This window comes from Megalobrama amblycephala, linkage group LG19 (genome assembly GCF_018812025.1).
Source record: "Megalobrama amblycephala isolate DHTTF-2021 linkage group LG19, ASM1881202v1, whole genome shotgun sequence".
NCBI lineage: Eukaryota > Metazoa > Chordata > Actinopteri > Cypriniformes > Xenocyprididae > Megalobrama > Megalobrama amblycephala.
In genome coordinates this window covers 40,616,758-40,636,152 of record NC_063062.1, presented here as the reverse complement: position 1 = coordinate 40,636,152, position 19,395 = coordinate 40,616,758, and the positions used below count along the sequence as shown (strand labels likewise).

The 19,395-nt window shown below is 42.8% G+C and overlaps 1 protein-coding gene across 4 annotated transcripts in view; it reads left to right on the top strand.

Moving 5' to 3' along the window:
- Positions 1 to 17,266, top strand: part of reln (reelin) — an 89,482-nt gene extending 72,216 nt beyond the window's left edge. The window contains exons 49-65 of one of the 4 annotated variants that reach the window (XM_048168055.1): positions 2,513 to 2,706; positions 2,894 to 3,144; positions 3,375 to 3,529; positions 3,734 to 3,948; positions 4,035 to 4,212; positions 4,300 to 4,475; positions 5,307 to 5,413; positions 5,920 to 6,162; positions 6,320 to 6,495; positions 6,579 to 6,652; positions 6,836 to 6,997; positions 8,900 to 9,057; positions 9,143 to 9,362; positions 9,456 to 9,653; positions 10,622 to 10,720; positions 11,333 to 11,338; positions 16,099 to 17,266. In XM_048168055.1, the coding sequence (XP_048024012.1) occupies positions 2,513 to 2,706; positions 2,894 to 3,144; positions 3,375 to 3,529; positions 3,734 to 3,948; positions 4,035 to 4,212; positions 4,300 to 4,475; positions 5,307 to 5,413; positions 5,920 to 6,162; positions 6,320 to 6,495; positions 6,579 to 6,652; positions 6,836 to 6,997; positions 8,900 to 9,057; positions 9,143 to 9,362; positions 9,456 to 9,653; positions 10,622 to 10,720; positions 11,333 to 11,338; positions 16,099 to 16,195 (2,709 nt within the window). In that variant the 3' untranslated portion in view covers positions 16,196 to 17,266. Of the gene's footprint in view, positions 1 to 2,512; positions 2,707 to 2,893; positions 3,145 to 3,374; positions 3,530 to 3,733; positions 3,949 to 4,034; positions 4,213 to 4,296; positions 4,476 to 5,306; positions 5,414 to 5,919; positions 6,163 to 6,319; positions 6,496 to 6,578; positions 6,653 to 6,835; positions 6,998 to 8,899; positions 9,058 to 9,142; positions 9,363 to 9,455; positions 9,654 to 10,621; positions 10,721 to 11,332; positions 11,339 to 15,622 lie in introns of all 4 variants that reach the window. The other 3 variants (XM_048168054.1, XM_048168053.1, XM_048168056.1) reach the window with 3 other exon arrangements.
- The last annotated feature ends 2,129 nt before the right edge of the window (positions 17,267 to 19,395 follow it).

Here is a 19,395-nt window from a genome sequence, read left to right as displayed (position 1 = left end):
TCAGTGCAGCTTCAAAGAGCTCTACATGATCCCAGACGAGGAATAAGAGTCTTATCTAGAGAAACCATCAGACATTTACTAAAAAAAAATAAATAAAAATTTTATACATTTTAACCATAAATGCTCATCTTGAACTAGCTCTCCTCTTCTTCTTCTCTATTTGAATTCCGGCAGTGTAGACACTGCTAAGTGTATTACTGCCCTCCTCAGGTCAAAGTTTGAACTAATTTGTCATATACAATATGCTAGTGCAAGTATATAACAATTAGTTCAAACTTCAACCTGAGGAGGGCAGTAATACACTTAGCAGTGTCTACACTGCTGGAATTCAAATAGAGAAGAAGAAGAAGAAGAAGAAGAAGAAGAAGAAGAGGTCAAGATGAGTATTTATGGTTAAAACGTATAAAAAATTTAATTTTGTTTTTTGTTGAGAAAATGTCCGATGGTTTCTCTAGATGAGACTCTTATTCCTCGTCTGGGATCATGTAGAGCTCTTTGAAGCTGCACTGAAACTGACATTTGGACCTTCAACCCGTTGAACCCCAGTGAAGTCCACTATATGGAGAAAAATCCTGGAATGTTTTCCTCAAAAACCTTCATTTCTTTTCCACTGAAGAAAGAAAGACATGGACATCTTGGATGACATGGAGGTGAGTAAATTATCAGGAAATTTTAATTAGAAAGTGAACTAATCCTTTAATAGAAAGTTATCTGGTCTTTTATAATGTTCTCAAAACGTTTGCACAAAACATTATTTATACATCGTTCGTCTAGCATTTTTTCAGAAAACATTCAGAAATAACGTTTTCATAACTTAATGTGAAGGTTTTTTGAGCATATTTGTGTCAGCTGGGTCATGAAGTAAGAATATGACCAAGTATAGATGAAAACTAAAAACAAAGTCAGTGACTTCATAAATATTCCCGCTTCCACAGATAATACTGAGAACAACCGTCGGCAAAGAGCTTATTTTCCTGAAGAATCTGTCCCAGGAGTCTTGTGGATTGCAGCTTGTTTTCCTCTAAGGCTTTTTTATAGTTTACTCCATCCATTTTTCATCGTGTCTTTATGAGTTTGGCGTCCCTGCTGTCCTTCTCCGTAGGGATGATGTTCTCAGAGGAGTGTGAGCTTCACGATTAGGCACAAAAGCTCAATTTTACTTTCATCAGACCGTGAAATCTTCCCGCAGATAGTCGTGTCTCTCCAATGCCTCTGAGCAAACTGCATCTCAGATATCATACGAGTTTATTCAGAAAACTTTCACCCTGCAAGCTTTCCATAAAAATCTTGCTGAAGTCAAATCTAACTATCTCAAGTCTAGTTTATGTTTAGAGTCCTTTACAACCACACTGTAAACCAAAGGACTGTCTCACCTAACAAAAATATATTCTAAGAACATTTCGCTAAAGTTCCCATTAAGTTATTTCTGAATGTTTTCTAAATGTCCAGTTTTTTGCAAGCATTAAGGGAACATTCCATTTTATCATCTTCAAGCATTATGTGAATGTTACTTTTGAATGTTCCCTGAACGTTCTGAAACAAGTTATAACATTTAAAAAACGTCCAACTAAAATGTTTCAGAAAAACTTTCCATTAACCCTTGTGCGGTCTTCGTTTGGGAAGTACACTCAGGGTCTCCAGAGACCACAGGCAACAAAATGTAATTTTGTAACAGAATAATTGTTTTTTTTTTTTTTTAAACAAATGTAATTTTACTCTATTTATTAATGTTTTTATTCCAAATTTGTGCACACATGTGTTTTTGGAGGATTTATCATATTTTTTAAATTTTAGCATTTTTTGTAATGAAATGAAATTCATCCTCAAAATCAACATTTTTGAAAAACTTATTTTTTTTTTCAGTACAAAAAAATACTAAACTTTGACAAAAAGTAATTTTTATTGTCATAATTGTGATATCATAATATTTAGATATGAATCCAGCTGAAAATACTTGTGAAAAGACGTCTTTCAGTCAGTCAAACAGCAAATAGTGGAGCTCTGCTGCCATCTACTGGATAAAGTGATGATTTTTTACTTTTAAAACTGCATTTTCCAAAAGATGGGCAAAAATCTCACACTAAACCATGTCAAATTATCCATGTTATCCCCATGAATGAAAGTTAGAAATGTGGGTCTTTTATAAAGTGATTTTTACATAAAAAGCTGCTTTTGTATAAAACCTATTAAAAAATATTTGTTTATTTTTTATATAAATTTAAAAGATGATAAATCCTCCAAAAACTGCACAAATATGAAGTAAAAACATTAATAAACAGAGTAAAATTACATTTGTTTTTTAAAAAACAATTAATTTGTTACAAAATTACTTTGAGAACATTATTAAAGACCAGATAACTTATATTAACGTTACTGAAAGAACGTTTGCTCATAACTTTGACAGAACGTTCTGAAAACGTTCCCTGTTAGCTGAGGTCCAGTCTATCCACCTGTCTGATGCATTACGGCACACATGACAGTTTTGAGTTTCTGTTGTTTGTCTGATGTCCAGAGCTGCTCTCGTCAGCTGGTGACGGTGGATCTGAATCTGACCAGCGCTGAATTCATCCAGTTCTACTTCATGTACGGCTGTATGATCGCGCCCAGCAACCGCAATCAGGGCGTTCTGCTGGAGTTCAGTGTGAACGCTGGCATCAGCTGGAGTCTGCTGACCGAGATCTTCTACGACCAGTACAGCAAGCCTGAGTAAGTCTGTCAGCTAGGACTGTGTCCTCGATGTGAACGAAGCCAATATCCAAGATCCATCATGATCTGTGCCGATTCTCTGGCTCTGCGAACATATGACACTGTAACTCTATCAGAAATACACTACTGTTCAGAGGTTTAGGAGATTAGAATCTGATTGGGTGAATTATACCGCTCTGGTCTGCAGGTTTGTGAACGTGTTGCTGCCGGCTGCGGCGCGGGTCGTGGGCGTTCGGATACGCTGGTGGCAGCCTCAGCATGACGGTGCGGATCGGAGCGACTGGGCCCTGGATAATGTGCTGATCTCCGGCTCAGACGCTCACGCTCAGATCTCAGACACGTTTGGAGGAGTGGCACTGCCCAGTCATGAGCGAGCGCCCGCCGACGGCACACACACCCGCCACAGCGGCTCGCTCGCCCATCAGGAGGAGACCATCGGTACGAAATAACTCTAGAAGATGTAGAGAATAACTCCCGCATGAGGGACTTTGCAGAGCTTTTTCATGCTCAAACAGCAGCATTACACACTAAAGAAAGATGCGCATGTGATGTTGGTCTAAGTCAGTTTTGCATGTGCAGGTCACGGGGTCGCTGGCCGTAACTCATTCCTGCTCTCACTTCCTCTCTGTATACAGCACACATATTGACTGGAATCTGTTTCGTTTCAGTGAGCGATCACTGGCTGTTTTCTGAAGACTGCTCCGTGAAACGTTTCTGCAGCTCTCCAGACGGAGTCATGGTGTGCGGAAACACCGATGGACAGGAAGTTTACGCCGTTACGCATGACTTAGTTCCTGCCAAAGGCTGGGTCATGCAGTTCAAGGTAAACTAATGCACGCATGCTCCTATGGAGTAGATGTTAATTGTTTAGTTACTAAAGCATTATATCATCTTTCATAAAAACATGTCGTTCCTCGCCTTTGAACTGAAGAAATCACCCGCTCCGAGACGTGATCGCGGCACAGATCAAAACGACTTTGAGTTCACACGTATCCCAGCTCCCACGGTCATGTGTGTTTTCTGTTAGATTGCGGTCGGCTGCAGCGTGCCGGAGAAGCCTGCGGAGAGACAGGTTCACGTTCAGTACTCGGTGAACTTCGGTGTGACCTGGAAGTACCTGGTGCCTCAGTGTTTGCCTGCAGACCCTCGCTGCGCCGGACAGGTGTCGCAGCCGTCCGTCTTCTTCCCTGCCGACGGATGGAAGCGAGCCGTCTACCCTCTGCCAGACAGTCTCGCAGACACGTGAGATATCGCAGACACACACTCGTTTGTGTTTCTATACATGCATGTGCAGGGACAGAGTTTGATTGTCCTGCTGTCGTCCACAGAACGGTGCGGTTCCGCTTCTATCAGAGGCACTCGGATACGCAGTGGGCGGTGGAGAACTTCTACATCGGTCCAGCCTGTGAGAACCACTGTGGAGGTCACGGAGACTGTCTGGACCAGCACTGCCTGTGCGACCCCGGGTTCACGGGGCCGAGCTGCTACGCCAGCAGCACGCTGAAGGTAAAGCAGAGCACAGCGCAGCCGGACAGACGTCTGAACGCACGCGCGAGCGCCGCACACATCAAGCTGTCACTGTGTCTCCAGCAGGCCTCGCTGAAGGAGCGCTTCGACTGGGACGGGGCCCGCGGGCCGCAGTGGCAGATGCTGGAGGGCGGCTCCCCCTGTACCGACTGCAGGGTGCTGGTGGAGGGAACGGCTCTGTATTTCAACGGGGCGGGCGCCAGACAGGCGGTCACTAGCGATCTGGACTTGCGTGGGGCGAAGTAACTACACATTTTTTCATTCTGCCACACACATGCTGCATGTCAAATCCTTCACAGAGACGCTTTGGTGTCAGCATGATGGAGCTGTTTAGACCCAACCAACAGGTTTTGCTTCACAGAATGTTCCCAAAACTCACGTTTAAGGTTTGTTTTTGGTTATACAGGAAAGTTTTCTTTACGGAAGTAGGCCGATTTGTTTTTTTTCCCCTAGAACGCTCATGAAGCCGAGCACATCAATAATATATAAACAATAAACAAACAAATCTCAGTTAACCTCAGGCTCTCTTCAGTGTGAGGCGGTTAAACAAAATGACATTTAGTTTTAAATGACACGACTGTGAGACTTTCTGACGGGAGAAAACGTGTGCTGGACAAACACATGAAGATATAATACAGTATATGAGGCTTTTATGCTTCTCATATTACGCTTAGCCTGGGTTTAAAACTTTCAGCTATAAAGTTTTATTTATTTATGGCAAATTTCTACATTGTATTAATTACAATAATGTCAGTCATGAAAAAATGTTGAAAAATAAAAAAAAAAAATTATGAAAAACATTATGAATTATGTTCTGTCAAAAAAAAAAAAAAAAAAAACTTCCTGCAATTTTCTGTAAACGTTATTTTATGGTTGTAAAAAATATAACCTAAAAAGAACAATCCTAGATTTGTGATTATTTGGTTACCAAAAACAAAATGAAAACAAATGGGAATCAAAAACTAAAGTATTGGGAACGTTGTGTGTTTGCTGGGACCGTGTTCAGGTTTCAGGGGTCAATAATAGGCAGTAATTAAGTATATTCTCATATTAATAACATGTGCCTGTTCCAGATTTGTGGAGTATTGGGCTAAAATCGGCAGTGAGGAGAATGTTACGCTGTGCCATCGTCCAACCTGTCGGAAAGAGGGCGTGTTATTGGATTATTCTATTGATGGAGGTATGTTTCATTAGTAATAACACAAACACACAATAATTCCCAACATCACTTTTATTAAAGTAGACCTGTTACGCCCCTCTTCAAACTCTTGATGTTGTTTTTGTGCTCCACTAGAACAGGTTGATTATTTTCCTCATATTCTCCATTGTTGCAGCTCCTCTCTTCCCAGTCTGTCAGTAACGCTCTGTTTAGTTCCTGTCTCTATGAAGCCCCTCCTTCTGAAAAGCACAATGTGCTCTGATTGGTCGGCTGGGGCAGTGTGTTGTGATTGGTGTTTGGGAAATGTCCCGCCCCTTACCATAACCGCCAGTTTCAACACACTACTAACTAACTCAACCAGGCCCCGCCCCTTTATTCTGCGCATGAATTATTTAAATGAGGAATATTGTGAAGAAAACTCAAGATGGAGTTCAGAAACACTGACACTGATATAGAGAAGAACTGAATTTAAAGACACAAGTGTTATACATGGATGCGTTCGCTTCACCTCATGTTCTCTCTGTAAGGTGTGTCCTGGACTTTGCTCCATGAGATGGACTATCTGAAGTACGTATCTGTGAGGAGAGACTACATCGTGTTGCCGGAGAGAGCTCTGACCAACGGCACGCGTCTGCGCTGGTGGCAGCCGTTCTCACTGTCGTCAGGCCTGGTCAGGCCCAGCGTGGAGCGCGCTCAGTGGGCTTTAGACAACATCCTCGTGGGCGGCTCTGACATTAACCCCAGCACTCTGCTGGACACCTTTGATGATGGTTAGTCGTCATATGTGATTCCACTATTATCCTGAAGTTTAAATCGGTGATCCTAGAATCAAGGAAATCAAACTGGGGCATTTGTGAGATGCATGTCATCGTAACTTAGAGCTACTGTCCGTATTACAGCTCTACAGTAATGTTCTCCTTCCTCCAGAGGGTGTCTCTCATGAAGAGAGTTGGAGCTTCTATCCCAACGCTGTCCGTACGGCCGGATTCTGCGGAAACCCGTCTTTCCACTTGTATTGGCCCAACAAGAACCAAGACGGCTCGCACAACATCCTGGCAACCCGTGAACTCATTGTTCAGCCTGGATACGTCTTACAGTTCAAGGTTCGAGCACGAGATGTTCAGTATCATTCAGATTTCTCACACACACACATATATGCAGTGACACTGGTGTCTGTCCACTGTAGATTGTGGTCGGCTGTGAGGCAGACAGATGTGATGACCATCATTCAGTGCTTCTGCAGTACAGGAAGGATGCCAGGTGAGTGACGCTGATCTCGATGGAACATCGTATGTACTTGTTACAAAGCCTTGCACTTTCATTTTTGTACCAGCTAACAGGGAATGTTCTCTGAACTTTATATAATGTTCTGGCAACAAATGTTCTTCCAGTAATGTTAACAGAATATTGGTTCAAAGTTTTCTGGATTCTTGTCTTTCACAGGTCAGACGTGTGGCAGTTAGTCCAGTCCGCCTGTCTCCCTTCCTCCGTCAACAACGTGGGTTGCTCACCTTTCCAGTTCCACGAGTCCACGATCTACAGTCCTGTCAACAGTTCAGCGTGGACCAGAGTCACCATTCAACTGCCTGACCATGTGTCTTCTGGGTATGAGTTATTCTGTCCCCATAAATGTGTACAAACCCGATTCCAAAAAAGTTGGGACACTGTACAAATTGTGAATAAAAACAGAATGCAATGATGTGGAAGTTTCAAATTTCAATATTTTATTCAGAATACAACATAGATGACATATCAAATGTTTAAGCTGAGAAAATGTATCATTTTAAGGGAAAAATAAGTTGATTTTAAATTTCATGGCATCAACACATCTCAAAAAAGTTGGGACAAGGCCATGTTTACCACTGTGTGGCATCCCCTCTTCTTTTTATCACAGTCTGCAAACGTCTGGGGACTGAGGAGACAAGTTGCTCAAGTTTAGGAATAGGAATGTTGTCCCATTCTTGTCTAATACAGGTTTCTAGTTGCTCAACTGTCTTAGGTCTTCTTTGTCGCATCTTCCTCTTTATGATGCGGCAAATGTTTTCTATGGGTGAAAGATCTGGACTGCAGGCTGGCCATTTCAGTACCCGGATCCTTCTTCTACGCAGCCATGATGTTGTAATTAATGCAGTATGTGGTCTGGCATTGTCATGTTGGAAATTGCAAGGTCTTCCCTGAAAGAGACGACGTCTGGATGGGAGCATATGTTGTTCTAGAACTTGGATATACCTTTCAGCATTGATGGTGCCTTTCCAGATGTGTAAGCTGCCCATGCCACATGCACTCATGCAACCCCATACCATCAGAGATGCAGGCTTCTGAACTGAGCGCTGATAACAACTTGGGTTGTCCTTGTCCTCTTTAGTCTGGATGACATGGCGTCCCAGTTTTCCAAAAAGAACTTCAAATTTTGATTCGTCTGACCAACAGTTTTCCACTTTGCCACAGTCCATTTTAAATGAGCCTTGGCCCAGAGAAAACGCCTGCGTTTCTGGATCATGTTTATATACGGCTTCTTTTTTGACCTATAGAGTTTTAGCCGGCAACGGCGGATGGCACGGTGGATTGTGTTCACCGACAATGTTTTCTGGAAGTATTCCTGAGCCCATGTTGTGATTTCCATTACAGTAGCATTCCTGTATGTGATGCAGTGCCGTCTAAGGGCCCGAAGATCACAGGCATCCAGTATGGTTTTCCGGCCTTGACCCTTACGCACAGAGATTGTTCCAGATTCTCTGAATCTTTGGATGATATTATGCACTGTAGACGATGATAACTTCAAACTCTTTGGAATTTTTCTCTGAGAAACTCCTTTGAATGAATGAAACAGCATTGGGGGAATTGGTGATCCTCTGCCCATCTTGACTTCTGAGAGACACTGCCACTCTGAGAGGCTCTTTTTATACCCAATCATGTTACCAATTGACCTAATAAGTTGCAAATTGGTCCTCCAGCTGTTCCTTATATGTACATTTAACTTTTCTGGCCTCTTATTGCTACCTGTCCCATTTTATGAGATTTGTAAATTATTGCATTCCTTTTTTATTCACAATTTGTACAGTGTCCCAACTTTTTTGGAATCGGGTTTGTATAAATCATCCTTTAAAGCCATTTTGATGTGTCTTGATGTTGTTTTTGTGCTCTACTAGAACATGTTGATTATTTTCCTCATATTCTCCATTGTTGCAGCTCCTCTCTTCCCAGTCTGTCAGTAACGCTCTTTAGTTCCTGTCTCTATGAAGCCCCTCCTTCTGAAAAGCACAATGTGCTCTGATTGGTCGGCTGGAGCAGTGTGTTGTGATTGGTGTTTGGGAAATGTCCCGCCCCTTACCATAACCGCCAGTTTCAACGCACTACTAACTAACTCAACCAGGCCCAACCTGGCTTTTGGAGAGATTGCATTATCATTGAGATGTGCAGAATTAGTTGATTGTTAAAGTGAAATATCCATAGGCACACACTGTGAATCTCTGTGTGTGAATATCTGACTCTCCTTTATGTCTTCAGCGCGACACAGTTTCGTTGGATTCAGCACGAGGCGGCTGGCGAGCGCTACAGCTGGGGCGTGGATCACGTGTACATCGGGGAAGCGTGTCCTGGTCTGTGCAGCGGTCATGGGTACTGCACCAGCGGACCCGTCTGCATCTGTGATGAAGGGCATCATGGTGGGCATCAATTTTCTCTGACTCTGTGATTCCATGAAGTTTACAGTACAACAGAACAAACAGGAACAGGTTTTGTCTTCCTCAGGTGACGACTGCTCTTTGTCCAGCAGTGAACTGCCCAGCTCTATAAAGGATAACTTTGAGTCGGGTTCAGTGTCTCAGGAGAGCTGGAGTTTGATTCAAGGGGGCGGGGTGGGCAGCGGATGTGGTCAGCTCTCTCCTCACGCTCATGGGGACTCGCTGTACTTCAACGGCTGCAAGATGAGACAAGCCATCACTAGACCTCTGGATCTGACCCGTGCTAGGTATAGCAAAAATCTATCCAAGACATCCATTTGTTTTCTTGTTTTTTAGTCGTTAATACAATCAGTCACCATCTACACATCTCTCTCCTCCAGTAAGATCATGTTCGTGCTGCAGATAGGCAGTGTGTCTCAAACAGACAGCTGTAACGCTGCCCTGGATCAGGCGGATACAGTTGACCGGGCCGTGCTTCTCCAGTACAGCGTCAATAATGGAGTTAGTTGGCACGTCATTGCGCAACACCAGCCAAAAGATTTCATCAAAGCCCAGAGAGTGTCCTACAACATCCCACTGTGAGTCTGCAAACATGTATTACACACAGAATTACATTACATGTTACAAATAATGTTCACTTCTCATGTATGTTGCTCCTGTAGCTCAAACAGTAGAGCAGGGTGTCAACAACTGAACTGAACTGATAAAACTGCGCTTTAAGGGTACTTGTAGTTCTCTTGGTTCTTTTGGTCCGGACCAAAGGAAGAGGAAAAGAAAATGCCACTGAAAGTATTCTGAAGACAGTTCCCTTTCATAGATATATTCATATAAACCCCCACCCATATTTCAATATTTCAATATTTATTCTTATATTTCATGAATAGTGAGCTCTCTGTGCCTGGTACAGATTTTGCTCTGCTGTGTTCTCCTCTTTGCATCTGTCTTTAGCATCTGGCCTGTGTTAATGTCCTGTTTACAGACCTCATAATATTCCCACACAAATTACATTTTGGGAAATGATTACTAAGGAATTTGTGTGCAAGTCTGGAATTGAGGTCAAAATAAAACCGTTCTGATTTATGGCCGGTCGACTGGTGCATCTCTATTTTCTATTATTGTTCGTATCATCCCCTGGGCCGGATTGGACACCGGCGTGGGCCGTATGTTTGACACTCCTGGTGTAGAAGTATGCATGTGAAGATCTGTCCTTTCTTAAGCCGAAGGTTTACTTTCCTTGTCATCTATGAACAAGACCTTATTGGGATGTCTCAAAGACTCCTGTGGTTATCACTAGTCCACTTTCTCCCATCCCTCACACTCTGCAGAAGTCTCACATATGTCCATTTGTGCTTCCACATCATTGTGGACCCTGAGAATTATGAGAAATCGGTAATTCAGCAAAATGTTTTGTGCACCTGTTGGGAACACCTAATCACTGTCAACAAACGTCATTACACCTACATGCCACGAGTCATTCTTCTTTCAAGGGCCGTTGTTATATCTTAAGATTGAATTGCATTGACTGGTGTGTTTGTCTTTGCTGTAGGGAGGCTCGTGTACGGGGGGTACAGTTGCGATGGTGGCAGCCACGCCATGAGGGCGCAGGTCATGATCAGTGGGCGCTGGACCATGTGGAAGTCATTCTGTGAGTACAAATTAACAAGTCTTTAATTATGACAATGAACCATCCTTCACTCAGACATCAGTACAATCTTTCAGCACAGCTTGATAACATAATATAGAAAAGTACATAGAGAAAAGAAGCTGACTCTTGTGAAACGAGTAAATTCTCCTGTTAGGCTAATAATAATGAAGTTTGTCACCATAGTTTCTACATAGTGCTGCATTGGCCAGTAGAGGTTTAGCACTCCCTGTACTCATCCTATGCACACACTCCTGTTTCTACACATATCTCCCGTCCCTCTCACTCGAGTTCTTGTCCTCACACTGCGCTCTCTTTCTCTCTCGTCACTGTCACCCTTCTGCCCTCCACATGTTCACTGCACTCACTTGTTTGCCTCCACCATCCTCCGCTGCTCTGCAATAACCTTTCCCTTTCCTTACCTCCACCTAAATGTATGTTTCTCTTTGGCCCCCGCTGGTTTCACTCCCAACATTCCCTCTGTTGCTCTGGTCCTGCTGATGCAGGTCAGGGTTCTTCCACCCCCAGACCTTTGTGCAAGCCAGCAGCAGCCCTGTCCTGCATCTTATAACCTTTCCTCTCTTCTGTATTTTGCTCCCTATGGCATGGCTGTAGTGTCAGGTAAGTGCTTTGCTGTTCCCAGAATGCTCCACTGTTCCCTGCCTTTGGTCGTCCTTCGTGCATCACTATAGACCTCATCTCCCCATACATGTGGAAACAGCACATGAAAAAGTTACCTAAAGTTCATTATCATTTAGGTAACTATATTAAAATTGCAAACACAACACTGTAGGTTCATTGGCTTTTACCAATATATTGTCTTCTTGAAAAATATCCAACAGCGGTTACACTTTATTTCAATAGCCCACTTTAGACATTCTACTGACTATAAGTAACTTTGAAACTACATGTCAACTAACTCTCACTAGAGTATTAGTAGACTGTTAGGTTAGGGTTTGGGTTAGTAGAATAAGTTGACATGTAGTGGCAAAGTTACTTATATATACTGGAACTAATCTGAAGGTGTCACAATATACAGTACTGTGCAAAAGTCAAACATTTACTGTACTACTTTTATTTAAAAGGTATTTACTTACACCTTTTGCTTTAGTATGCCAGTAGGGAGTATCAGTTTTAGATTTAGTTTTAGAAGCACCTAATGTACCTAAAACTAATGCACAGTACTGTGTGTGTGTGTATACATACTGTGTGTTGTTTCCATTGTTGTTGTTCCCTGTATCCTACCCATCTAATTTAAGGATTCTTTCCCCTACACAGCTGGAGGTTAATTTCACCCAAAATAGATCTAACACTTCATTTAGTTTTTGGTTTTAGACAATAATTAATCAAATACTTGAAAACATTATGGACAGGTGTATGTACAGAAACAGGTCATCCAGGTCACTGGAGAATGTGACAGTTTCAACAATATACACCCATCCCATATACAGTGTCAGAAATAAATATATACTTGTATTCCTTACACAAATGTCAAACACAAAGCAATATAGTGAGGCAGTACAGTGAAATGAAAGACTCAACATACACTCACTGGTCACTTAATTAAGGTACACCTTTCTGATACTGTTGGAGACACTTTGCCCCCAGAATAGCCTGGATTCAATCCCTAGGAACAATCCCTATTGATTCTGGTCTATGTTGACAGGATAGCCTAGACATGCAGTTACTGCATATTTGTCAGCTACATGTTTACTATGCACCTCTGCTGATCTGCCACATGCCAAACATGCTCCGTGAGATTGAGTTTTGGGGACTGTGTGGGACACTGTAATTCCAAGATAAAGGCCACGAGTAGCTCACAGGAGCCGTGATTGGCTGATTAGTTATTTGAATAAGCATGCAGATCCTCCTGCCCCTAGAAAAATGGCTACTGAGTGTATAAGAGTGAACCCTTCTGGGCACAACTGAACATGTGAGGACAAAAGTGACAGCGATGTAGATACACTATATGGACAAAAGTTTTGGGATACCCGATCATTACCCCAATAGGGACTGTAATGGCATTGTATTCTAAATACATTGACATTTACACCTGTAACAGCTTTTACTCTTCTGGGAAGGTGTTTCTGTGGGTATTTTTACCCATTCATCCAGTAGTGCATTTGTGAGGTCAGGCACTAATGTTGGACGAGAAGGTCTGGCTCGCAATCTCCGTTCCAGTTCATCTTAAGGTGTTGGATGGGGTTGAGGTCAGGGGCTCTGTGCAGGCCAGCCAGGTTCTTCCACACCAAACTCATCCAACCATGTCTTTATGGACCTTGCTTTGTGCATCAGTGCACAGTCATGCTGGAATAGAAAAGGGCCTTCCCAAAGTTGGAAGCATAGCATTGTCCAAAATGTCACAGTATGCAGAAGCATTAAGATTTACCTCTTTACTGGAAGTAGGAGGCCTGGTTCAACCCCTGAAAAACAACCTCATACAATTATCCCTCCTCCACCAAAATGTACAGTCAGGCAGGTGACGTTCTCCTGGCATTGTCCACAGAACAAAAGGTTACTGTTGTAACCCCGGTTCCCTGAAACATCGAGTGGAGAGATCCACCTATGGGAATGGCATCCGTACCTGACCTCTGCAGAAGCATCCAATTGCATCAAGTCTGGCAAGACAGATAGAAGCGCGCAGCCAATGCCTGGCAAAGTCCCTCGTGGTATGAGCTCTGATGTCTCCTGGGGGCTGCACTCCCTTCGATTCATGCCAAGTCAATCAACAAACCAATGTGAGAGGCATTGTTTAGATGTAGGACTCCCCCTGTGAAGGCGCACCCATGAAATAAAGAGATAAGAGCTGGTCGCTCTTCCGGAAAGCACTGGTCCTGGTCATATGCATCCATAGGGCATGAATATGACATGAGGATTCAGCCTCTGATCCTCCGCGGAGGAAAAGAACACACAACGTCCACTGAACACATGGGCTGGGCAGCCTCGGGAGGGAGGTGGCTGACCCCTCCATGAGAGACTCTCCGTCTTTCAGACAGGGGCTCTGGGGCAGAAAGAGAATTTAATGGGCTTGTAGCCCGTGAACGAAGACTCTGTGACCCCATTGGCCGAACATCAGGCCGGCCACTTGCGTTTCAAGTTGGTGGGGGTAGGGTTTGAGGGTTTTCTGGCTGCGGGAGTCATTTTTCCCCAGGGCTTCACAGAGGGTGGGTTACTCTGCCTTGGAGGGGGTTTGTTGCGGGGCCTTTCCTTGCCCTGTTGGAAGTTTCGTCCCGTGACAGGTGGGGTAGGCAAACGTGCAGGGGGCACCTGGCATGGAACCGCCTTCCTGGGAAGGTATAACCTGAAGGCCTCATCCTCCTTTTTGTCATCGCATCGTTGCTGCATCAGTGCAATCTACCGGGATCTACCGGGGTGCGCCTCTTCTCACTGTCAGGGAGGTCCGACAGGTTAAGCCAGAGTGCACACTCTACCACCACAGAAAGCGCTTAGACGGCCTGATGGGCATTACAGAGGACGAGGTCGTTAACCATGAGGATTTCCTTCCACAGGGTTGGCGAGGGAGATCCCTTGTCCAGCTGTTGTCCTAAGTTGTCCAAAATCTTCACCTGGTAAGTGAAGAGGAGGGTGGAGATGTTGAGGGCCCTGACAGCCAAGGCCGAGGACTTGTATTTGGCCTGATGAACTGAGGCAGAAAAACGGTCCATTTTGTTTGGCAAGACCAGATTCTCCACTCTGTAGAGCCAGCCACTCAATGTTGAGCCTGGGGAATGCCAAAAGGCGGGATGGCCTCCTCATCCTCTGAGACCTCGAGAAGGCCTGGTTTGTCAGCGAACGAGAGGTTGCCCACAAAGATATCCTCTTCAGAGAATGCAGGATCGGGCTGGTCAGCCCATTCAAGAGACGTTGCGCCTCTGGAGGCCCTCGGTAGCATGTCGTCGTCACCCTGTCCCCCATCCGACCCAGAAAGGCTGAGCTCAATGCACTGAGTCACAGCAACTTTAAGATGGCACCGCTGGAGCTTGTTAGGCGACATAAAGCAATGGCTGCAATTCTCCGGGTTCTCCAAAGCCTCCTCTGCGTGCTTGAGGCCCAAGCAGACCACACAGAATGGGTGAGGGTCCTTAGCGGTGATCAGTGCACCATATGCGGCCGGACAGGCCCGTCATAAGCTGTCCTTGGGATAAGCGTCAGATTTAGAGAGCGACATACCGGCGAAAAACTGAGTAAAATCCATGGCGGGCAGTTATGGAAAGGAAAGCAGGTGAGATGGGGAAGAGCAATGGGTCTGATTGAAACACCTGAATTCCAGCATTGAGATGTGTGTCCCAGTACTTTTGTCCATATAGTGTATGTTGAATAGGTTGGACAGATGACTTGAGAAAGAAGCCATCAGTTTCTGAACCTTAATTTGCACAGTGATCACAATTCAAGGAGTCAATTCCCACAATTTACGAGTCCTACTGTGGTGTGATACTGTATGAGGTTAATCTCCATCTCTGTCATTCTACAACTTGAAGCCACATTGATGGAATGGAAAAGACTTTGCATCATGTCATCTAAACACCTTCTAAAATGGCTTGCATTTGAAACCTACAGTGTAAAAATGTTTTTACTATAATAGTGAAGTTGTTTTAAGGTTACCACTTTTTAAAGTGTATTATTATTATTATTATTATATTATGGTGACAAAAGCCTTTCAATAAATATGATTAAAATGCCTGATAGGATATGTGAATACAGTCAAATCAAACATTTGTTTGCATGCTTAGTAACCCTCCCAGGTCGCTTAATTTTGATCGTATTTGTCCATAAGCCATTGCTAACTTTGTGTGTCGTGGCTGTATCTCCACTAGTCCAAAGACTCACAGATAAGATCCCTTTCACCGGTCCTTCACCCTCATCACAGCACCATCTCCCACCCTCCTGTCCCTTCATGCTTTGCAGACGCCCCTTCCTGTCCTGGCTGCGTTCCTGGCTCATTGGTCCCAACCTGACGGACAGAAGAGGCAATGACAGGCTAAGCAATAGCAACTCTCAGAATCTTTTCCACATTTAATTTATTTATTTTTAACACTGTCAGTCTGTCTCTCCTCCTCACAACCTCTCACTGTTATTACGTTTGGTCTCTTTATCCTTTTTTTCATCTGTCAGTCTTTCCTCAAGCTCCAACCTCAAGCACTGCTATAGATGTCTTCAGTCAAAGTCTCTGTCGATTACAAAACAATTGAGATCCATTAGCTCCAAAGGACCATAAAATGAACTATGATGACAGTGTTTGAGGTTACGAGTGAACGATCGATTTGATTCTGTAGTACTATGTGAATTCTTAAAGAAGGCTAGTTACGAATTAGAAGAGAGATTGAGAACTCCTTACCTGCACTGTTAACCCAACCTGCCTCTGTCTGCTCTCTTCTTCACAGCACCCGTAAACAAAACTACATGATGAACTACTCCAGACAGACGGGTCTACACCACTACTACAACAGGAAGAGGCGAGCATTGCGGCAACGAACCTAACCGCTCGGAAAGAACAACCTGCCGCTCACACGTTATTCCGTTGGCTACGATCCGCTTTCCCTGATGAGAAAACACCATGTCAGGTCACTTCTGTCAGCATATGGCCATTCTCTCTCATCTGAACGATACATCGGACCATCTAGTCCCATTTCTAGCCAATCAATGCCTTCCCAGAGCAGTGTGATGGGAAAGACAAGCACCTAAACGTGGCGATTTTTGTATACTATCTATGAACTATTGGGTTTCCTAATTCTGTTTGTTATTATAATCTTGTTTGAATTCTCCTGATGTGAACTACTACAAAGCTCTCCTGCTCTCACCTCACTTTCTACCACACTGTGAAGTTATTCTGATGGTTATGATGATCATTACTAGTGCTGATAAAGTTCGAGCACAGAGGAAAACTGAAGAAGACTCATTCTGAAGCAGTTTCTTGGATGAAGATAATGTGTTTTGCTGTTGTGTGTCTGTGGGTTTGTTTTGTGATGCGTTGATTGTGGTGTTCCAATCATTTGTTAGTTTTATACTAACTCGTATCTTTTGGGCTTTGATCATTTTTCCTTTGGGAGAAGTCAGCCTTGGAGAGGGGGGAAAAAAAGAAAAGCAGAGAATGAAAAGAAAGAATACATTTAAAAAGAGAGACTAACAATGTTTTGTTGTTGTTGATAAATCACTTTTTTATATATCTTGGTTCCTTAAAAATATTTATGGTAAATGGTTCTCCACTTAACCTATTTAAAATACACTGTGTGTGAAATCTGTGTTTTTTGTTTGTTTGTTTTTTATTATTTTTTTTTACGTTTAAGTTATTAGGTCAGGTTTCTTAGTTGCGATCAACACCCTTCCCTTCTCATTCAGTGTCATCCAGTTGTGCTGTTAGACATTCCCTCATTTCCCTTCTTTCTTTGATTACCTGTCAGTGTTGTTTATGATGTTACCTTCTCCCCTTCTTGGTGTAGCTCTCCAATATAGCAAGTTCTTGTATATATATATATAAACATTGTATATATATATATATGCAGGGATCCATCAGCCTTATAAAAGGGAATAAAGTACTGTCAAAACCTCCAACAGAAGAGTGTTTATTTATTGAGGAGTTAAATTCATTTCGCTTCAGTAATCACAGTAATGAGCAAAAAGAGCACAAGACCTCTCCGTGTCAGTGCACAGGTAATTAAACTTCGGGAGGCTCAGATTTTGCATATAATTACTAAAGGGTTTCATTGGTAAGGATTTACTATTTCTTTTGCTTGCATCATTTGCCTGTTTCTGTATGTGGTCCATGTTCTTTTCTCTTGTCAGTCTCAAAGGACTGAACTTATTGCACTTCAGGTATAAACAAGGCAAGAAAAACCCTCGGGAGATGAAACAAGACTCACAGGGATCAGCCATCCTCCTCTAGTTTGATCCAAGTAATAAAACTAAACCTTAATGCTCAAACTATTTTATATTGCAATTATTTGTATCCAGTCGGGGAAAATTAAGTCAAATGAAAATTTGCAAAAATGGTAACACTTTGTTAGTGCTAAACATGCTAAAAAATGGGTAACACTTTATTTTAAAGGTGTCCTTGATTATGATTTGACTTTTTTAACTTCAGTTAGTGTGTAATGTTGCTGTTTGATCATAAACAACATCTGCAAAGTTACGACACTCAAAGTTCAATGCAAAGGGAGATATTTTCTTTTACAGAAATCACTGTTTAAGGACTACAACAAACGGCTGGTAGGGACTACAACGAGCTTCTTCCTGGGTTAGTGACATCACTAACCCTAAAATTTACATAAACCCCGCCCCCGAGAACGCACAACAAAGGGGGCGGGGCCATGTTGGGCTGCTTTAGAGAAGAGGAAGAGTTGTTGTAGTAGAGTGTTGTTGACATGCTGTCATTTTACGCCGGACTGCTTCACAAACGAGGGTCAATTCAACACAAAAGATGAACATGACGGCACATGCTAGTGGATGAGTTGAATCAACTCCACAGCAACTACATCAATTTATCCACTAACCATTCAGAAACGTCTAAAAGTTGTAACTTCTTCCTGAGTCTCTCCATCAGTGTCGACTCCGGTTTGAACAATGTAAGGCTGAACACCGTTACTGACAATCCTCATTTTGGCTGCGTGAGATTCTCCAGCTTTGTTAAAGCTCCGCCCTCTTCTGGAAAGGGGGCGGGAGCAGCAGCTCATTTGCATTTAAAGGGACACACACAAAAAGGGTGTGTTTTTGCTCACACCCAAATAGGGTCAAATTCGACAAGCTATAATAGATGATCTGTGGGGGATTTTGAGCTGAAACTTCACACACACATTCTGAGGACACCAGAAACTTATATTACATCTTGTATAATAGGTTTTCTTTAAGGTGACGTAGTTACATTGTACTTACTCAAATAAGTACTGAGTAATATTAATTAACTACATGTACTTACTGTAGAGTTAAGGTTTGGTTTAGAGTTAATTCTATAGTAAATGCATGTAGTAACGTGTAACTATGTCACCTTTAAATAAAGTTTAACCGAAAAATCTTATCAAAATATAAAACTGTTAGCAACTTTACCTTAGTAATGTACTAAAACATGTTAATAATGTTGCGCCATGAGGCCCTGCACAGCCTTGCTGAGATAGAAGGGCATCTTCAATTGGCTGATTTTTGCGCACATTTTGTGGTTGTGAGGAGGATGTTGGTTTGTATGCACGCACTGGTTTTGTAACATGTCTTACGTTAACAAGGGTTTGAAAGTATGGTTTGCAGCAGAAGAAATGTGGATAGAAATTCTGTTGTAAGTCACATCTTAAAGGGTTAGTTCACCCAAAAATGAAAATAATGTCATTAATTACTCACCCTCATGCCGTTCCACACCCGTAAGACCTTCGTTCATCTTCAGAACACAAATTAAGATATTTTTGATGAAATTCGATGGCTCAGTGAGGCCTCCATAGCCAGCAATGACATTTCCTCTCTCAAGATCCATTAATGTACTAAAAACATATTTAAATCAGTTCATGTGAGTACAGTGGTTCAATATTAATATTATAAAGCCACGAGAATATTTTTGGTGCGCCAAAAAAACAAAATAACGTCTTATTTAGTGATGGCCGATTTCAAAACACTGCTTCAGGAAGCTTCGGAGCGTTATCCGTGTTTACGTCCGAACACTGGCTCAGTATTGACATATGCGTGTGACGCTGACGCAGGAG